Source organism: Anas platyrhynchos, chromosome 3, assembly GCF_047663525.1.
Source record: "Anas platyrhynchos isolate ZD024472 breed Pekin duck chromosome 3, IASCAAS_PekinDuck_T2T, whole genome shotgun sequence".
Classification (NCBI taxonomy): Eukaryota; Metazoa; Chordata; class Aves; order Anseriformes; family Anatidae; genus Anas; species Anas platyrhynchos.
The window spans coordinates 70,099,660-70,120,061 of NC_092589.1; the positions used below are offsets into that span (position 1 = coordinate 70,099,660).

Below are 20,402 nucleotides of genomic sequence, written 5' to 3' on the forward strand. Positions count from 1 at the left end.
AATCTCAGCATATTCACACTGAAAATCCTCAGCATCAGGAACGCAATTAGCCAATTCCCACTTATCGCAAAAACCTAGCCAGCCTTTCTCTGAGCTTGCTCTCTCATTATTATTTTTTTAATTTTAATTTTTGAAGGCTGTATATAGATGTGTGTGAAAGAGAGTGGTTGCTAGCTTTATTGCAGTTTATGCTTAATTAAGATGTTCCACACTCCTTCCCTGTAAGAAGTTGCTTCCTGTGTGACTCATTCAAGTCACCTTTTGAGTAACTTGCAGGATAGTGGTAAAAGTCAGTTCCCATTTCCCAAAGCAGGGTGTCACTTCTGTACCACTTATGCCTGTGTTTCCATTGGCTCTGTAGGAGTAAGAAACAGGTCTTTTTGGAAAGCATATGCACTTACTGATGAGCAAACAACATTTAGCCAGCAAACACACTGAAATAGTGCAGACTGCTGCAAACAGCATTAAGGACTGCAATTCCAGTATCTACTTCATGTAGTCCACAGGAATTCTATTTGGAGGCTTTTTACTGCAGTTAAGTTTAGCAATGAAGTCGTTAAAGTCCAATCTTGAAGGAATACTACAGTGGCTACTTCTACATGGATTGAAGATGCCAATACAAAACTAAAAGCAAGTCCTGGAATGGTGCAATGGATAAACGTGTCCCACTGTTATTCCTGACTGTTAGGACAGTGGGACAAGGGGAAGAGAAGGGAGTGAAGATGCCTACGTGGGAAAGGCAACTTTCCAAGTGCACAGCAACAAAACAAAAGCAGCTGAATTTTAATACCTGAAAACAAGTATGAAAATAACTTTTCCAAAACATGTGCTGTTACTGTAAATAGGCATATACAAGTATGCCTGCTGCACGTATTTTTGCACGTGCAAACATACACCAAAGCCAACCTTCGCACACATGCCTGAGTGCTAAAGGCGTGTTAGTCTTCTGCTAATAGGCAACAGCCACAGCATTAGGGAAAACGTACAACAGGAGCAAACTCCAATTCTACCTCAACTTCCCACAACCACAAAAAACAAAACCTCAAACCAAAGCAGGAGCGTAAGATAGCACAATAGGGTGGAGCTCAGGTTAAACATAAGGACAACAGTTTTGCCTGTATATGCCTTTTGACCCCGTAACCATCCCTATGTACATACAGACACAGAGATTATTCACCTCTCTGCCCCTAAGGAGCCAAGGCAGGAAGTGAGGCTGCTGGACAAATAGGAGTGTACATTATTGGGGCTTTTGTACCATAAGTGTCTGCTTTGGGGGTATTTATGAATTAGGCTAGAAATTAGCATGAAATTGTGTGTGCACAGAACTGTTGCCTGCTGTTCGTAACTTAGCCAAACATTGTCAAATTAGCAACAACCACACTTCCCACTAAGGGCTATATATTTAAATGCTTTAAAATCAGAAGCTATTTTTGGATTTATGTGAACCAAAAAAATAGGGTTTGGAGTTGTTTTCCTTCAAAGAGGAAATAAACTCTATGCCCATACATTTGCTGCCTCTATCAAAAGTGGATGGCTCATTTGAGTTTATAGAGACAAACCCTTAATTGAAGCAGCTTGAGACGTTACACAAACAACTTGAGGATAGAGTTTCCTTCTTGAAAAGATTAAAAGGGATTGAATGCACATACAAGGAGTAGAAATGTCATCTCAGACATGCAAATATTCTCAGAAAACCACTGACTAGATTGGGCACACAATCTTAATGGGGAAAGCAGTCTGAAGACTCCTTCAGAGGAAAGCACTTATTTACAGAAATTGATTTTGATGTTGTTTAGAGGATAGCTAGGAAGAAGAAAGCTAGAAGAAAAGAACTATTCGACAATACATTAAATAAATTATTGCAGCAGTCTTTAAATCCCAACTTTAATACAGCCCTCTAGTAAGCAAATGTATTAGCACAATTGAAAGCAGAATAGACTTGATGGTCCATTGGTCTCTTTCAGTACAATAACTTGTGTTCTAGGATATTTGCCACGATACATAAAAGCCAAAAAAGTTGTCACTGGTAGTGTGTGGAATTAAACAAAGACACAAAGCAGGTAGAATTCAGCCCATGTTAACCTGTCATTCCACCAGATAGCTGCACAGTTCAGGGCCACTAGCTCAGTCTACTGGCTGGAAAAGTAACAGATCTTCCAACACAGGTTATTTATTAGTATTCTTGTAGTACAGTATGCAAATCCCCTCACTTACAGTATTTCTACCATGTCTGACACGGGTACATATACATTCTTCTGTACAGATATGACTCTCCAGGCATCTTTCCAGACAGCTTCCACAAATGATAAATTAACTTGAATAATAAACACAATTTTACATCCTTACTTCATCAAGAGAGTAATTTAGAGCACATGCCCAGCTTCCTTTAGTAAAAACACAGATAGCCTTTATCTTTGCTTTTTTCTACCAATCTTTAGTGGAAGAGAAGCTAAAAATTTTAAACACATCCAAAACTGTAACTCCCACAGGACCGAACTCAATGTAGCAATGTTAATAGAAGTCTGCAACTGGCAAAGAAATGTTAACACACAGGTAACTTTGACATAGGTATTTTTCCTGAGAATGCTTGATAAAGGCAAAAAGTGCACTATATATTTAATTGTACAATCTCATCCCAAACAAGTAAGGTTTATTTCTTTTCTTTCATTTCTGCTCTTAAATGATGTTTCACAAACAATTAAAGAACTAAAAATTACTGACTGTTCAGTACTGAACACTAATAAAAGTGATGCTGAAACACTGTACTATTCCATTATTTATTCAGAAAGAAATCACAATGTGTGGATACAGTCTGTTAAGCAAGATCAGTTCAACAAAGTGTCTTAAAGGCTAGAACTAATCTATAACCTGAAGTAAAAAAAAAAAAGTTGTAATCAATTTTGAGCCACCAACACTAACAGTGATCATTTAAATTTACTAAAGTGTAGTCATTTAATAGGAAAAACATACATCTAGTAAAAATACAGCAATAAAAACATTTGATTGAACAAATAAAAAAAATCTGCTCAGTACAGAACAGATCAAAAAAGCCCCACCAGCCCCAAACATCAGCCTTGATAATACTTGCATATTTTAGCAGTATGGATTGCAATACGTTTGTCACAAATGAATATGACAAACTTCTCATTGTAGGCTTACATTTCAAGAACCCATAACACAAAAACATTACTTGCAGCATACACTGAATAGGCGATATTGTACCTCCAGCATCAAAACAGCTGTAAGTCTAGATATACAATCTGAAGATAATAATCTCCAAAACCAATAACTGGTTAAAAGTAATCTTAAGGTTCACACACAACTCCCAAGTTAATATTTTAACTGATTGTAAGCTCTCCATTTGTATGTCAGTGAACAGCTACTCACATAAGTAGTCTCTAAAGTTCAGTGGAGTTACTCCTGAAGGTAACAGTTCATCGAAGTTCAAAATATATATTTCTTTCTTTAAAACATTCACACAAAAATACAAATGAAGCACTTAGAATCATCAACCTTACTTACAAGTTCATGATTTTTTCCACTGTTATTTTTCTCACTTCTAGAGACAGAAGAGACCCAAAATTTTAGAAAATACTAACTATAAGCAATAAAATTTCATTAACAATAAGAAATGCAAGAGAAGGTGAAGAAAAAAAAAAGGGCTTAACAGAATCTAAAATGTCTATCCAAAATAGCTTCCCCCACCCCTAAAAAACACACATATACACATAGATAATTACTGCTTACTGATTTTTGGGGAGGAGCTTATGTCCAGCAGTCACCCAACTAGGGGGAAAATCGTATAAATACTCAAGGGTGACACCTGAAATCATCAGCTTCTGCTCACTCACCAGTGGCAGAAGAACTCCTCACTAGAGGAGGATTTGCAACTCTACTGCCCTGCGTTGGAGCTCCACAACATTTTGGTATGCTATTATTTCATTTCATTCTGCTTGGTTTTGATGCTAACTTCTACAGGATACTTGCTTTCTGGCTGGTGAGGGAAGCGGGTTGATATTTAAGACAGCATCCTTACTGCCAGTTTGAAAGGCGACAGATAAAAACTTGCTTTCAAGCAAAGCAATATGAGATTTTAGCCACTGATGCTGAAAGAAGACTGGACTTCATATGTCATTTGCTGTAGCATTAGAGAGAAGCAGTAAGGTTATGGTGCAATGTCTGTAATAGCCACTGAAAACTCTTCTTCATTCCAGGAGATATATGCAACTTCTGAACTTAGTTTTGGGGTCCTGGTGTAATTAGGAAGATAGTTGCTCTTTCTGATAACAGTGGTTTTAAATAAGATGACAACTATTTAAAATTACTCTTTATAAAAGTGAGACCACTACCTCTTAACTATTTCTTGTATATCTCATACAGACACACAAAAACTCAAAATCTTTAGTTAGCAATGCTGATTCCTTTCTCCTTAGAGAATTTTTCATAGATAGTGAAAGTAATCACAAAATAATGATAATTTTAACACCAACAGCTTAAGAACATCCACTTTTTATGCAGAAGACGCCGATCAACTCCTATTTAAAACAACTCTTTCTCCCCATTCTAACACAGAGCTGACCTGGAACCATGCATTTACAAATATCCTTACTGCTGCTGTTTTGCCTAAACATTGTCCATGGGAGTGATGGATATTTTTCTGAGCGATATCAGAAACAATCCAGCATCAAGGGGCCACATTTTCTACCATTCAATGTAAAGAGTCAAGGTAAGCCTACCATTTTTTGATGATCAACTAAAAGAAAATTATTTCTAGTGGGTCAATACATGAACAAAAGTTCTCTATACTATTGGTAGTCAACTTTTACTAACAGTTTAGGCTTAATTTAGTAAGTTCATCACTGCAGAAAACTGGCAGTGGCACTGGCAGTTGCCTCCTGCTGATAAAGATGCACAGTTGTCTGATTTCTTTTGTTGCACAGTAGTTGCTGAAAGGATACTAAGCAGAAACAAAATTGCAGCTACAGGTCTGATTTTCAGTTGTAACACAACTGCCTGCATAATTATGCACATGAGCTAATAATCCTTAAGCCTTTTGGTTCAATGCCACGCTTCCTAACGATGATCTGACATCTACAATATTTAGAACTTTTGTACAACCATCATGATACCTCTATGCAAAATGCACCACGCATGTGAATTCAAACATACATTTGATGCATATTACCAAATGCAGACCTGTTTAAAGCCTGGAAAGGCAAAATAACTTGATATATATATTTGTAAAAACAGAACATAAACCTCTCTAGATTTGTTTTTCATATATAATTTAAGCTTGTATTTGGTCAGACATCTCTCATGACAATAGAACAATTCTAGCTTTACTATAAAAAGTTCTCTTCATAAATCAGTATTAGAGCAGATTGAATGTGCAGTTATAATTGCAATGTTATACTTTGTGATAACTTATTTCTTGTTACCTTTTTCTGTCCATTGAAATCAAATGGGTGGTGACATTTAAGGTATTAAAACTACCAGAGTTCTGTTTTGTTTTTTTTTTTCCCTCTTTTTTTTTTTTTTTTTTTTTCCCCCCATCCTTATACCAAAGCCTTTTTAAATGTTGAAAAAACTACAAACCAAAACTTCTGACTTTGTAGGTGCTGGTTATATTTGATGAACAACCCCAGCAGAACACAACCAGTACTCTCTATTCAAAGTTATTATCATTAAATTTGATAGAACTTAACCCTCCCTGTAAATATCCCTCTCTCCCCAGAAGAGAAATACTTCTTTATTTTGGACATCAACAGGATATTTAGAACAGCTTTCACTTTTGTTGTCTTTCACCTACTTTTAGCTGTAATAATTACACTTGGGCAGAAATGAGGAATCTGAATGAGGGACTCAGACAAACAGACTTGCAAATAAGCTTCTCCTCACCAGAAAAAGTGCATTTTAGGCTATGGAATTGGAAAATAGCATAACAAGCAGACCTGGAGAACAGAAAAGTTGTTGCTTAGGACATAGTACTTGCATTATCCTCATAAGCAAGATTCATTTCAGAGTAACTCTAGACCTGTCCTATGGACTGGACACTCATGAGTAGTACACAGAAAGTCCAAAGATGCAGCCCTGCTCTCACCCAAACTGGCTCCAGCTCATGTGCTCAGAGAACGCTCTACAGTGAGAACCGAGTGAAAGCAGCATTACTGGGAAACTTACCCTCCATAACATTCTTCTGGGCTGTACCAAAATAATATTACAGTTTCATCCCTTGCCTTTAGCATGAGGACCTTCTGGAATCCTACTGGTACTCTTAGATTGAATTTCAGTACATGAACAGATACTGAGGACTTGCTAGTTGGAGTTCCCGTGAGGATACAGTTTCATTTCCTCCTTCTCCTTTCAGTAATTCTTCAGTGTTTTTCCATGATTTTATTGAGTATCATATTATTCTCAAGTGAAGTACACTGTTTACTTGGTTACCTTCTACAGTAATTCTGGGGGGAAAAATAAGCAAATTAAGGAAAAAAAGGAAGGAGCAGTATAGACAAAAAATGGGATGAAAGGGAGGAGAAAAATGAATTGTCCTGCACAAACTTTTAACTTTTATGTACTTAAGAGAGAATCTAATGTGTGTGAAACTTCTTATTTAGAACAAGAATGCTTATATAGACCTGTGAAAAGTGTAAAATGCTGTCTATTTAGGAAAGAGAGCAAAAATTATATACTAGACCTCATAAGCAGGAATACCCTACAATTTTACAGACTTGGGATTCCAGTTGTTTGACGTATCTTCGTTTTGTTGGGAACAAGTATAAGAATGGAATAAACTGGACAACTTTTGCTATTCTTCAGGCTAGAAAACAAGCATCCCACGGAGGATTTTTAGAAATGATTTAAGAGGGCTGTGTTAAAGAATAATTGTTTCCTAATCTGAGATGAAAAGGGAAAAATTAAATAGAGACTGCAGAACCAAATTGATCTCTCTGTATTATCTAGTGAGCTTTTCCTTGTGCAAGTAGCTCAACTACCAGATAGCAAGAGATCTAGTCTCCAGTAAGTTTGTTTTGTATAGCTTTAGTCTAGGTCTAAACAGGTGACCCATGACAACACCTGCTAGGTGCTATCATGCAGTAGCATCTAACACAGAACATGGGATGGAATTCCTACATTCTTTTTCATAGGTGGCAGGTTCCACATCCTAACCACTCTGTCCCAGCATCAGAGTAGCACTGCATTTGTAATTCTCAGAGGTGTTTTCCTGTTGAGCACAACCAACTTCAGTATACAAATTCAGTCTAGAATCTGGTTCAGTGCAGGTGAGGGCCTGCTATGCAACAAGCATAGCTACAGAGAAACTCTGCTATGTTCACAGCAAGATAAAACCATGTAGTATGAGGTAGTCAAGGTGAGGCAGTAATTTACAGAACTTGAAATTGCATCAATATTAATTATTTTAATATTAATATTGCTTCAATATTACTATTTAATTTTAATTCAACAGAATTCCACTTCTTTATTAGAATTTAGTGTTTAAAAGAATATAGTTTCAATGCAGAAACCTGATACTTTCAGTCTATATGCTCTACTCTCACTTGAAACAAATTAATAAATAAAAATTCCAAGAAGACTTTCTGTCACCTGATTAAAAATGCCAGATCTGTAGAAAACATTTTGTCTAGGCACCTACCAGACCCCAAAAAACAAATAGCATTTTCTTTAATTTTAGCTTAGCAGACAAATGCAATATTGGATGAAATTCCAGAAAGCAGTTCTGTAGGCAATTAAAACCTATAAAAGCTTTACCTAATTTGATGAAGTTGCACAACAGTTTTAGAAATCTTTCTTGACTGCTTACCAGTCAGAACATACTTTCCTTTTGTGTGTGTGTTTAATATTATAATTTTCTAAATATACTAGGACTTAGCATTAGGACTAAGACTATTATCTTTAATCCATTACATCATTCCTTTGAAATTTTTGTGAGAAGTTCTAGTTGAGAATAAACTTAGAATTAAGTCTGACTGTTCAGCAATGCTGAAACTAATAAGCCTTTACTGAAGGTTATGCTGAAGTGTTTAAACTTATTTTTATATGTATATATACATACATATAAATATATATATAATATTCATCATAACTATGGTATTTTTTTTCTGCAATACTACCAGTTGCTGCAAAATAGTGAAGTAGTCTTACAATATCCATATCAATCTTCTCAGTAATATCCCACAAATCAGCATCCTAATTCCAACAGGAAGCTAGAAGTTTCCCCAGGGTGCACAGAAAACTGAGTATTGAGCTTGTTTATTACTCTATTTGTGACATTTGGTTAAGTGGCTCCACCTGCTGTCATGATAACTAAGAAAAAAGATCATTAAAAAAAAAAGAGAAAACAATGCTGGAATTCTGACTTCAGTAAGATAAAATATCAGTTATCTTGTCATAGTGTGAAATTACTACTGAACAAAAATTTCTGTAAGATGATAGTATTTAAAAATATAACATTCATATGTTTACCAAAAAAAAGCCAACAGAGCGATGGCTCACTTTCAGAGATAAGGAGGAACAGCCAGAAATCTGACTACTTAAATGTAGCACCAACTTTTTTCATAAAACCTACACTTATACAAGAAGCATCCTCCACTTTCAGTCATCATCAAAATGCAAATCTTAACTTGCTAAATCAGCTACCTGTTTTCTTTATTCTTTAATAGACTGCATCCACTTGAACAGCATCTTTTAAGCAATTTGGCCCTAGATGTATTCAAGAAAAAATTTCTAGAGGCTTCATAGCTCACACTACAACTCAACACATTTGCACATTGCCATATGAGAGCCTCAGGTCACTTTCACTGTGAAAGTTGGCTTGGGTTCTGAGTGACCAACTGCGATGTCAGAAACTTTGATTTCTGTGAGGCCCAAACAAAGTTAATCTTTCACACGTTTGATCACCATGTTCCAAGTCTGCAAACTTGTAAGGTCTTTCTCATGTTAGGTAATTATATGAAATGTTGTAGGTACCCTAGCTGACCTGTTTTCCTCTCTCATGCAGGTGTGCAGATAAGAGGCGAACAAGGACCCCCTGGTCCCCCAGGCCCTATTGGACCAAGAGGACAACCAGGTCCTGCAGGAAAACCAGGGTTTGGAAGTCCTGGACCCCAAGGTCCCCCTGGTCCCCCAGGACCACCTGGATTCTCTGCTGTTGGAAAGCCAGGGATGCCAGGTCTACCAGGGAAGCCAGGAGAGAAAGGATTAAATGGTGAAAAAGGAGAAGCTGGACCTGTTGGGCTCCCAGGAGCAAGAGGGCCACAAGGACCCCCCGGTATTCCTGGCCCTGCAGGACTGTCTGTCCCTGGCAAGCCAGGACCACAAGGCCCTCCAGGAGCTCAAGGTCCACGGGGCCTCCCTGGCGAGAAGGGAGAGCCAGGTATTCCTGGAATAAATGGACAAAAGGGAGAAAGTGGGTTTGGTGTGCCAGGCCGCCCAGGTAACAGGGGTCTTCCAGGCCCGCAGGGACCTCAAGGCCTCCCGGGTCCTGCTGGGATAGGGAAGCCTGGAGAAAATGGTCTTCCAGGTCAACCAGGTATGAAAGGTGACAGAGGTTTACCCGGTGCACGTGGAGCAACTGGTATCCCAGGTCCACAGGGTCCACCAGGAGAACCTGGAGAAGCTGGCATCGGTAAGCCTGGGCCAATGGGACCACCAGGAGCAGCAGGCATCCCTGGAGCCAAAGGACACCCTGGACCTGCAGGCTTGCCTGGATCCCCAGGTCTTCCAGGATTTGGAAAGCCAGGATTGCCAGGGATGAAGGGACACAGAGGGCCTGAAGGACCTCCTGGCCTTCCAGGACCTAAAGGAGAACAAGGCCCAGCTGGCGTGCCAGGAGAACCAGGTCCTGCTGGGTCACCAGGGAACATGGGCCCCCAAGGACTCAAAGGCTTGCCCGGTGAGAACGGCCTACCTGGACCCAAAGGCGACATGGGCCCTGCAGGCCCTGCAGGATTCCCAGGAGCCAAGGGTGAAAGAGGTTTACCAGGATTAGATGGAAAACCAGGATACCCAGGTGAGCCAGGTCTTGCTGGTCCTAAGGGACACCCGGGTCTCCCAGGTCCAAAAGGCGACACTGGCCATGCTGGGCTACCTGGCCTGCCCGGTCCAATGGGCCCACAAGGAGTCAAGGGACTGCCAGGCATCAATGGTGAACCAGGACCCAGAGGACCTTCAGGAATTCCTGGGATCAGAGGCCCCATCGGTCCCCCTGGCATGCCAGGAGCCCCTGGTGCTAAAGGTGAGCCAGGAGCACCAGGACTCCCAGGCCCAGCAGGTATTGCTACAAAAGGCTTAAGTGGACCCATGGGACCACCTGGACCCCCTGGGCCTAAAGGCAACAATGGAGAGCCTGGCTTGCCAGGTCCCCCAGGTCCTCCTGGCCCCCCTGGCCAAGCCGTAATCCCACAGATGCCAGAAGGCTATGTTAAAGCTGGAGAGTCTCGAGAACTATCAGGAATGTCTTTCATTAAAGCAGGAGTAAACCAAGCTCTCACAGGAATGCCAGTGTCTGCCTTCAGTGTCATTCTCTCAAAAGCTTACCCTGGGGCAACAGTCCCTATCAAATTTGACAAAATCTTATACAACAGGCAGCAACACTATGACCCCAGAACAGGGATCTTCACCTGTAGGACCCCCGGACTGTACTATTTCTCCTACCATGTACATGCAAAAGGAACAAATGTTTGGGTTGCACTCTACAAAAATGGTTCCCCCATCATGTACACTTATGATGAATACCAGAAAGGATACCTTGACCAGGCCTCTGGCAGTGCTGTCATCGATCTCATGGAGAATGATCAAGTATGGCTCCAGCTGCCAAATTCAGAATCCAATGGTCTCTATTCCTCTGACTATGTTCACTCTTCTTTCTCAGGTTTCCTATTTGCTCAGATCTAGTAACATCCCACTTACACTGTCCTGACCCTCTCTCCTTCAGGCCATTTTAACTGGGTACTGATCTGATGTCCTTAGGAGGTCATGCAACTTCAATTTTGCAACAAAAACTGAAGAGGGAGTGAGAAGGTGGAAGAGATTGGTTCAAGCCTAGTAGAATAATATTGTTTGTTTCTAGAGAATTGTCATAGGAAATCTGTTTCAAAACAATGATTATTTGTCCAACCAAATGCAACATTAAAACTTTATGAATTAATATAATGCACCTGTCTGTCTCTCTTCCTTAAAAAGGGGGGGGTGGGTTGGGGTGGGGAGAGGAGAGGAGGGAAAGAGAAAAGGGGGAGGGAAGAGGTCAGAATTTCTATCTATCATTTCTCTTAAAGGTAAAGTAGCCATTCCAAGACACTAGATCACACTTGGCTACACTTTGAATAATACCTTCAGTTAATTAAACAGTCTCAGATACAATATAATCATAACTGCTAGCTAATATACTTCATTATTAGTCTGCTATCTATCATCTTCAAGCTACCAAACAAGAATAAAGAAAACACAACCCTAATACAGTGCATAACGTGTCACAGTTTAATAGGAAAAGTTGAACTAAATTAAGAAAATCTACCCTGGAAAGAGATAAATTGACAAATCATAACCTGTTAGTGAAGATCTAAAATCTTTTGTAACAGGAAAAAGCAACCAGATTTAAAGACTAGAAATAACAGGATGACAGAATTGTTAAAGCTGGAAGGGACCTCTGGAGGTCATCTGGTCCAACCCCCATGCTCAAGCAGGGACACCTAGAGCAGCTTGCCCAGGACCATGTCCAGGTGGCTTTTGAAAATCTCCCAAGGAAGGAGAATCCACAACCTCTATGGGCAATATGTTTCAGTGCTCTGTCATCTGCACAGTGTCATAATAAAGAAGTGCTTCCTGATGCTCAGACACAACCTCTTGTGATCCTGTTTGTGCCCACTGCTTCTGGTCCTGGCACTGAGCACAACTGGAAAGAGCCTAGTTCCATATTCTTTGCTCCCTCCCTTCAGGTGAGAACTCAGGTTTGTTTGACATACACGTATATGTTATGATTTTCAGCAAACAACTAGTTCAGTATTTTTTAAGCTGTTAATTAGCATTCTGTAAAACTACATCAGTCAAGAGTGCAGTAAAACAATTATCATCAAATCTGGAAGATAAAGGAAATACCTTCACATGCACACAGACCGACAAAATCAGAACAGTTTACCAAACCTAAACTGGAGATGATCTTTCCTTTTTTTTTTTTTTTTTTTTCTCTGAACAATTCACGTCTTTAAAACACAATAGTCTTGGGAATTTATTTTACTTACATGGTAAATGTATCAGATGTTGCCTGTAACTTGTCAGGGGACATAATCATATTTACTATACACTCATGTCTCCCAAATGTTAGTTATTGTATTAGTCTGTTATGGCACTATGAAAATTTAATGGCATAATGTAAGCTAGCTCAGTAACATCAATGCTTATAAATTATTGAGTTATAATAGATCGATTACACATTTCTTCAAGTAACAGTTCCCATTTGAATGTTTTAAGTGTCATATACATCCAAAGCTTATCAACTCTTGTACTATTATTTTTAGCATTTTGTTAAACAGATGTTTTTAATTACTTGAGCTAAAAGTACATAGGCATATTTTTAAAGTTTTGTGATATCATTGTTTCTTCATGAAAGCAAAACCAATGCTTGTTATATACATTTGAAAACAGCAATTTCCTAAGTACTTGAAAATATCTTGGGATTAATAAAATCAGCAAGGGCACCTTCGGCTGATACATCATTAGCAAAACTAATGGAGGTTGTAAAGAACTTCTAAGAAAGTAACTTTGCAGAATTGTTTTTGCTCCCTTTATTATGTGTTGCTGGATTAGGAAGACTGTAGCTTAGGCTATACTTCAGTAAAATAGTAAGCATATAAGGGGGTTAGGGGAATTGAGATCTTATTTTAGCAGCCAACTAGACTTAGACAAGTAAATGGTTGCTATTATTATAAACATTACATATACATGTACTTGTCTGTATGGAAATAATACAGTGGAGAGTACCGCAGCTTGCCTACCTGGGCAACCTGCTCTAGGGAACCTGCTTTGGCAGGGGGATTGGACCCAATGATAACTTGAGGTCCCTTCCAACCCCTACAATTCTGTGATTCTTTCAAACCAAACTAAAACTCAATACACTTGAGTGAATTGTCTATCCTTATCTTTCCACCTTCCTGTTTTAAATCAACTATTAATTATAGGTCTCCTCAGAAATACCTCCCTTTTTCTGCATTCATCCATTTTGGAAACTTCTGTTTTGGAAACAAATAGAACTAGGTACCAGAACTTTGGGCAGTTTAAAATTGTTTAAAATTGGAGATGCTTGGTGCTCAGCAACTGTCCTGTGACTCCAATTAGCCAGACTTTGCACAAGAAACTGGGCCTAAATAGTATTCTTAAAAGTATTGTTCACTAATCTTTATCAATCCATTTTAAATCAGGTTTTGTGCTTTAAACTCTTTGTTCCTCAAATAAGCACAAAGAACTTCATGAAAGTCTACAACTTCATACTTCAGGCTTGTTTTTTTGAAGTCTTTCTTGCAATTGTTCAGACATTAAGTCATTAACAAAACAACTCAGCAATGAAGAGTTGTAGATAACTCATTAAACTGTGGTACAATCATTACGTATAGATTTAGCTCTGGATTCACGGTTTAGAGCAAACTTTGAGAAAGTATTTAACATTCTTAATCATTATAAGGAAAGATAAACTAACTCTAACTAATATTTATCATAAGATGCGTGTTTCAAATAAGTTAAATCTGTTTAATCCCACTTCACGGGAGAAAGGAAGTCTACTGCAAAAGAATTATATCTCCTGTAAATATTGGGCTTTGGAAGAGGTAGAAACAATCAGACAGCAACATGGTTGATGGCCATGCAGCTCAAACAGAATAGTCAAATCACAGCACCCTGAAGTCTGGGCACACTGGTAACTCTTTACTACAGAGTTCTTTGCATTTGTCTTGTAGCACTGCTTTAATACTTTTTCCACATGAACATTTGCTGCCTACCTAAAGATAAAGCTCTTTCTAAAATATATCTTTTTCCAGAGCCGGTGCATTAGAGGAAAGAAAATGTAAATGAGGTTAAAATGAAAGTATTTTTTAATAGTACAAAGCTGTCTTTCACAGGCCTCAAAAAATATTTGGGGACAAGTTTCAGTGGTTCTTGAATGATCAGACAAAAATAGCCACATGATGTATTTACCTGCAAAGCCCAGCACAAACGCATAACCAGTTTATTTGATTATATCTTTGTTGCCATTTTCACAATCATGACTAATTATGATCTCTCTTTAATGGACTAGAGCATCATTAGGAATTCTAACATTTTAGAGTTTTTGAAGGATTTTTTTTTTCCAGAAAAGAATCTTTTGTTCGTTGTATCTGAAGGATATAATGCAGATATCACGGACACCTAGACCAATTATATTCCACAAAGACAAAAGGGTTGTATCATAAACTTGTGATCAAAAACCTCCATGTGTACATGTGCGCATGTGTTTGGGGAAAGGACGGTATTTTGTAAAGATCCAGTTTCCCGCCTCAAAGCTACATCTCCCATATACAAGCATACCACTTCAGAATATTGTTTATTTACATTAAAAAAAAAAAAAAGAAAATGCAAATTCTTAAAAAGAAGGTTTTAAGTGTAGTACTTGCTTTGATTTTTTATTTTTAAGCAATGACAGATTTCTCAGCTGCACCCTTGAAACCTGAGAGCATATCCCATCAAACTTTTTTATGGGCACTTTGTGAAGGCTTGAATTCTATATTCGGCATCATTTTTTTTACTTCTAAAATGAAATATAGTCTTATGAATTGACTGCAATCATTACAAATGTATCATTCTCACTAGATTACCTTCGATGTTATGGTTACCTATAGTGTCAGGGAAATGATGGGGAAAGACAATCACGCAAGAGAGAAATAAGCCTTTACTGGACCACATTAAAAAAAAAAATCTGCTTTAAGAAGTTATAGCAGCCAGTTTCCTTCCACAAAAATCATTTTTTTTTCTGTCAAAATAACAAAATTTGAAAATGTACATATTTATACAATGGAAAATGTATTGTCACATGATTTTTCCTTTAAAATTGCTCTACTTCACAAAGGAAGGTCCAAATAATACATGGATATTTTGGGACTCTCTTTGGTTCCCTCTGCCTCAGTTCTTCAATTCGTTATGAATAAGTAAACGAGTGGGTTAACACCTTTCATAAGTCAGGACAATCATGGCTATCCAAAAGAGCTATCAAAACAACATATAGTCAGACAATTATCTAAGGCAATTACCATGGCTAAGACAATGAAAAGTGAAATCCACCAGACACCTGACTAATGATCAAAGAAATCTTGTGATAAAGAGAAGGGACATAGAAAAACAAGGGCATAGTGACAACAAACCAGAGGCAAAGTGACTTGCAAACACAAATTTCAAAAAAATAAAATGGTCAGTCGTTCTGCTCCGTCACTGACAATGGCACTACTAAGATGGCATTTCAGCTTGGGAACTTTGTTTCCCAGCTGACCAGTTATTAAGTTTGCTTTAGAAAATTTACCTTGACTACCTGTAAATGAGCACTCTTTCTCTAAAGGGTTAAAACCTTTGCAAGGCACTGAGGGCATGGAGTTCAGTCAAGAGACTGTGGTTTTTGGGCCAGGTTCTGGGCTGAGAAAGAGTGTGGGGCTTCCTGGTATGCAGAAGTTGGGCTAGAGCCAGCTTTAAGAGTTTCCTCAGGAAGTTATGTTAAGCTTGCACTCAAGGAAAAAAAATCTCTTTGGCATGAACTTGCAACAGAAAATTAGTACTAGTATTCCCATCTCACAGAAGAGGGACCTGAAGCAAAGAGATCCTCCATGAGAATATCACAGTTAAGTTGTGCAGGAAGAAATATCTAATTCTTCTAACTCCCAGTTCAGTGCTTTATCCACTGGACCATGTTATTAAGTGGAAAAGAAGACCCCTATAAAGCTTTTCAAAATGATGCATGACAGACCTTAGCACTACCATATATTAAAATGTTTAACTACAGTGTACAGTATGCATTGATTTACTTATGAGTTTACAAAGCCCTATTCTGCTACCCCCACCCCCCAAAAAATGATGCTTATCATTTACTACCTTGTCTTATATTTTATTGCTGTTGTGCACGTGCCTCGTGATTTTTATAACAGTGAATTGGGTTTATTAAACTAAATACCTATCCTGACGTGAGTTAGAAAGCATCAAGTCATGTCACACATGTCTGCTTGGATGCAGATTTCATACTTACATATACAAATAGGTACATTAGGTAGGTACATATGTACACACACACTTGCATAAAGATATCAATTCTTTATATGATATTAAATATCAGGCTTTAAATTGTTTTATCTAATTAATTCCCAAAGAACTTGTTTTTTTTTTTTTTTCTTTTTAAACCAAACTGCATTATCCACATCTTTTAAAATGACCAACTTTCAGGATTTGAATAAAAATAAAAATAACAAAAATGCCAAAAGTTACAGTTTATTAGAACTGGTTTAATATCAGCAGAAAATACAAAAATACATTTATTTCATATGAGTGATATCTTAAAGGAATTTAACTATTAAACACACTAAGCTTCAAAGAAAACATAGCAGTAGCAAAAAAAAAAAAAAAAAAAAGTATTTTAGGATTACCAAACTGTCTTTTACAACATATATTCTGAAATCACTTCTACTTTTGTTTGGAACCTCTGAGGGGATTTTTTCAACTATGTCTGAAAGAAAATGATAAAACTGACTGCTTCAGCAAGTAGTAAGAAGTACTGGTGAACAAAAGCTAAATTTTAAGAATGTCTAAACCTGTGCCTAATGAATGTTGTGTCAGAAGTAATGCTATCAGTAATATTGTCAGCAAAATTATAGAGTTCTGAACTATGCTATTTTATTTTTACAAAAAAGTTAAAAATAATTTTTATTAGTTGCATGCACACAGAGGATGCTTAACCTTTAGTCTCAGATTATTAATTACTCATAAGTTATGTCTGTGAAAGGAAGAAAAACATTTCTAGTCGAAGGGTAGCCAAGATGTTTCCCAATTCTAATTTATTCTACAGTAGAATAAGGCTGGTTTTTGGTGAAGGAAGACTATTACTTAAATAAGTAACTTTTATTTTTTAAAAATTATCCTCTGCAATTTCTAGTAAATTTGTAACAGAATAACATAATTCTGAGAAGGTTTAAAACTAGGATGACAATCTCCCCACTTTTGTCTCAACTTACTACATAAGGAATTCTAATAAAAACTAATGGCCTAAAGGAAGTGTAGCAAAAAAATAATCAAATATTACTCTTTTCTCCAGTGCATTTTTTATTTTATTCATAAATACAAGCACACCACAACTAGAATCAAGATACAGCCCAAGGATGCCCACATTGCTATACCAACTGCTTTTCCTCTAAATTCAGTGAAGTAGTACATCACAAGTGTTATTTAAAAAAAATATAAAAATCAAAATGGCTCCAGCTAAACTAAATAGTAATGGCAAGCAGGATAAGCATGTAAATATACAACCATGTATAAGCCTGAAAAGTAAAAACTATGTTGAATAACCTACAGTGTACTTGCAAACGCATTCACTCTGTCAAGCAATGTATTATTTGCAGCTATTATTGTAAGCTTTCAGTGAACCTACTTACCTTTAAAAGCTGTTATTTTGTAATTATGCTGGATAGCAGCAACCATGTCCTTCCAGAAATCATATTTTTTCTGACCATCGTGCTGTAAGTATCAAAGGAATCTAGTCACTATATCAAATATCTTCCATTTAAAGCTTTCATATCGAAAAAAAAATGACAGGAACACTACTAGTAAATAAAATTTTAAAAATGAAGTACAGCAGTCTTAGACAGTATGATTCAGGACTCAGAACCCAACTTGACTGTGAACTCTGGGTAGCGGCAGACAGGTCATCTCCCTACTTCTAAAGGATATGAGTATGCATGGGGCTGTCAAAGGGGAAAGGAAAAAGGATTTATACCTGTAAGGACATCTAAAACCTTACAGCAAAGAGATGCCTTGGACAGGACAGCAACTTAACAAATTACCCATCCTGCTGACTTGTTAAATAAATAAACGCCTGAAGCTGCAGGTACTGCACTTAATTAACAGGTTGACATTATCTACAGTCTGGCACTCACATCACTTTTCACCATTACAATTGGCAAAAGCCTTCACAATAACTTAGTGGCAATGGTCTTCTGCCAATAACTCCACCCCAAACATCATATAAAATACTTATGCAGAAGCCAGGCTCAGCAGCACTAAGCTACATTATGCTTTGAAGTCTGCCAAACGCTCGCTCTGGCAGAGGGAGAGAGAAAAGCAATTTGCAGTGTGAGCAGTCTCTCATCATTCCTAGAAAGCTGCCTGGGCACAGAAGTGCTCCTGTTGACCTCAGTTGCCCTTCCAGTGCCTCACCAAGGGAGAGAAACAGCTTCTCAACCAGCTCAGACTGCTCTAGGACTCAAGCACTACACACCTTAGGAATGCTGATTTAAACACAGGGGTAATTATGTAGTCAGGCACACTACAGGGCAGAGGATTACTTACTGAGCCTGTAAGAGGTGCTTAGTTACAAGGTACAGTACAGCAGGTGGCATAATTTTGTTGAGTTTGTACACCGTGGAAAATATTTCTGTAGTGTTGTTAAAGGCTTTTCACACTTAGTTTAGCATAAGTCTTGATGCAACCGTTGACAGATTTTATGGCATCACCCTCTGTGTCCTAAACCTGTCAGCCCAGCTCTGCACCAATACCTGAATAATGACCCAAACACAGAAGGCATTTTCTAGAGATGGAAACATTTAGAAACTGAACATAAACATTTCCATCCAAAGACATGTAGTCTGCTTATAGTGAACTGCTATTTCAGGCCTAATCTTCAGGCTTCAGGAGGAACAGTCTTGCCCATAATTTCACAAGTTGCACAAACAAGGGCTTTCGTATGTGACTGACAAGCACTACAGTAGTTTGCTTATGATCACTCAGCTTTAGGGGTTAATAACAGGAAAGCATTGTTGCTTTTAGCTTTTCTTTTTTATAAAAAAATTAATTCTTCTAGTAAACTACTGTAGAAATACATAAAAAGGAATGAAAGAAAGAAACGGTTCTGTGTGTGTCAACTTTCAGCTAGCTGCTAACCAAGGTAATTACTCAAAGCTGTGTACCCTTCTGGTACTCCATCTACCAGCCCATACTAGTACCAGCCTTTGGAAAGATTCAGCTGTCGGGACCCCTCATATTCCATGTGGATGTTTTGCCATTTGTTTATGCTTTGTTTTTTGTGTTGTTTTTTTTTTTTGCTACATTTGTTTCTTTTAAAAATCAATGCAACAAGCTAACAGTTCCTCAGAGCACTCCTCTGAAGACAAATAGATACTAGTTTAAAAGCAGCTATGCTTCCTTCAAAACAGCTGGCATTTGAGAAGATTGAAACAACTAACAAACTAGCCCCTTGCAAATCCACAGCTACTGCACATAAGACATGCATGAAAACAGACCAATTCCCAGAAAGCAAAGAGAAAAGCGTGAACATCCCCATGCAGTCCACCATGACTTGGGCAGTGATCATCATTGGCAATTTCATTAGCTGAAGCATCAGACAAAGAAGTACTTTGTGAAGAGCTTCAATGCAAAGAAACACCAAGAAGCTTCTCTCATTTGCCTGAAAATACACAGTAGCTCTGGCTGTGGACCCATCAAAAGCAGATTCAACCATAGCAGCGTAGCACGGCACACCAGAATGGGTTTTGACATAAGTTGAGTGAATTGAAACCTAAAAGTAAAATATTAAAGAAACTGAAAAAGAGGATGCTTAACCTAATTTTGGCAGCTCCGTGAAGAAACAGGGCATGGGTTTAATTCTCTGGGGCTGAAGATGCCAGTGATCCAGGGTCAATGCCCCAGCTTGTATACTAGTGGTGCTTGCATGTTCAGTTACACATGCTGTGATATGCTTTAGCACCACCTTCTCTCTCTCTCAATAAACAGCTTGTGCCAAGTCTAAACTAACTGTAACATAAAGGAATATAATACAAGATGTCACATCTGAGAGAGGATTCTAAACCTGTGAACAGTAAGGGAAGAAGATCAATCAGGCACAAAATTAAAAGTCTTATGACACACTTGTCCTCAGTGCTTGCCAATAAGCTAGTTTTCGGTAAGTCTTCATGCAGCCCCTGGACTTAAGCAGCAGCCTGCTCAGCATGTAATTTTGGAGTACAGCCTAAAACATCAAGTCAGGTGATACCTAAAGGGATTGCAGATACCCATCTCACAGCTCTGATTTCCAGTCTGCAGACAATTTTCGGTGTCTGCAGTTTTTAGTGCTGCAACACTTTGGTATCTTCAGACAGAAAATTGTATCAGTACTTCAT

General features: G+C 38.1%; 2 protein-coding genes across 3 annotated transcripts in view; one reads left to right on the forward strand and one right to left on the reverse strand.

Moving 5' to 3' along the window:
* The window catches only part of COL10A1 (collagen type X alpha 1 chain), a 40,577-nt gene extending 29,408 nt beyond the window's left edge, over positions 1-11,169 (forward strand). The window contains exons 1-3 of one of the 2 annotated variants that reach the window (XM_005025230.6): positions 3,747-3,926; positions 4,573-4,726; positions 9,017-11,169. In XM_005025230.6, coding sequence (XP_005025287.1) covers positions 4,588-4,726; positions 9,017-10,911 — 2,034 coding nt within the window. In that variant the 5' untranslated portion in view covers positions 3,747-3,926; positions 4,573-4,587 and the 3' untranslated portion in view covers positions 10,912-11,169. Of the gene's footprint in view, positions 1-3,746; positions 3,927-4,572; positions 4,727-9,016 lie in introns of those variants that run through there. The other variant, XM_072036092.1, reaches the window with a different exon arrangement.
* NT5DC1 (5'-nucleotidase domain containing 1) overlaps positions 1-20,402 on the reverse strand; it is a 146,933-nt gene that overhangs the window by 118,861 nt on the left and 7,670 nt on the right. The window contains 1 exon segment of the mRNA XM_027454680.3: positions 17,664-17,745. Within this exon segment, the coding sequence (XP_027310481.2) occupies positions 17,664-17,745 (82 nt within the window).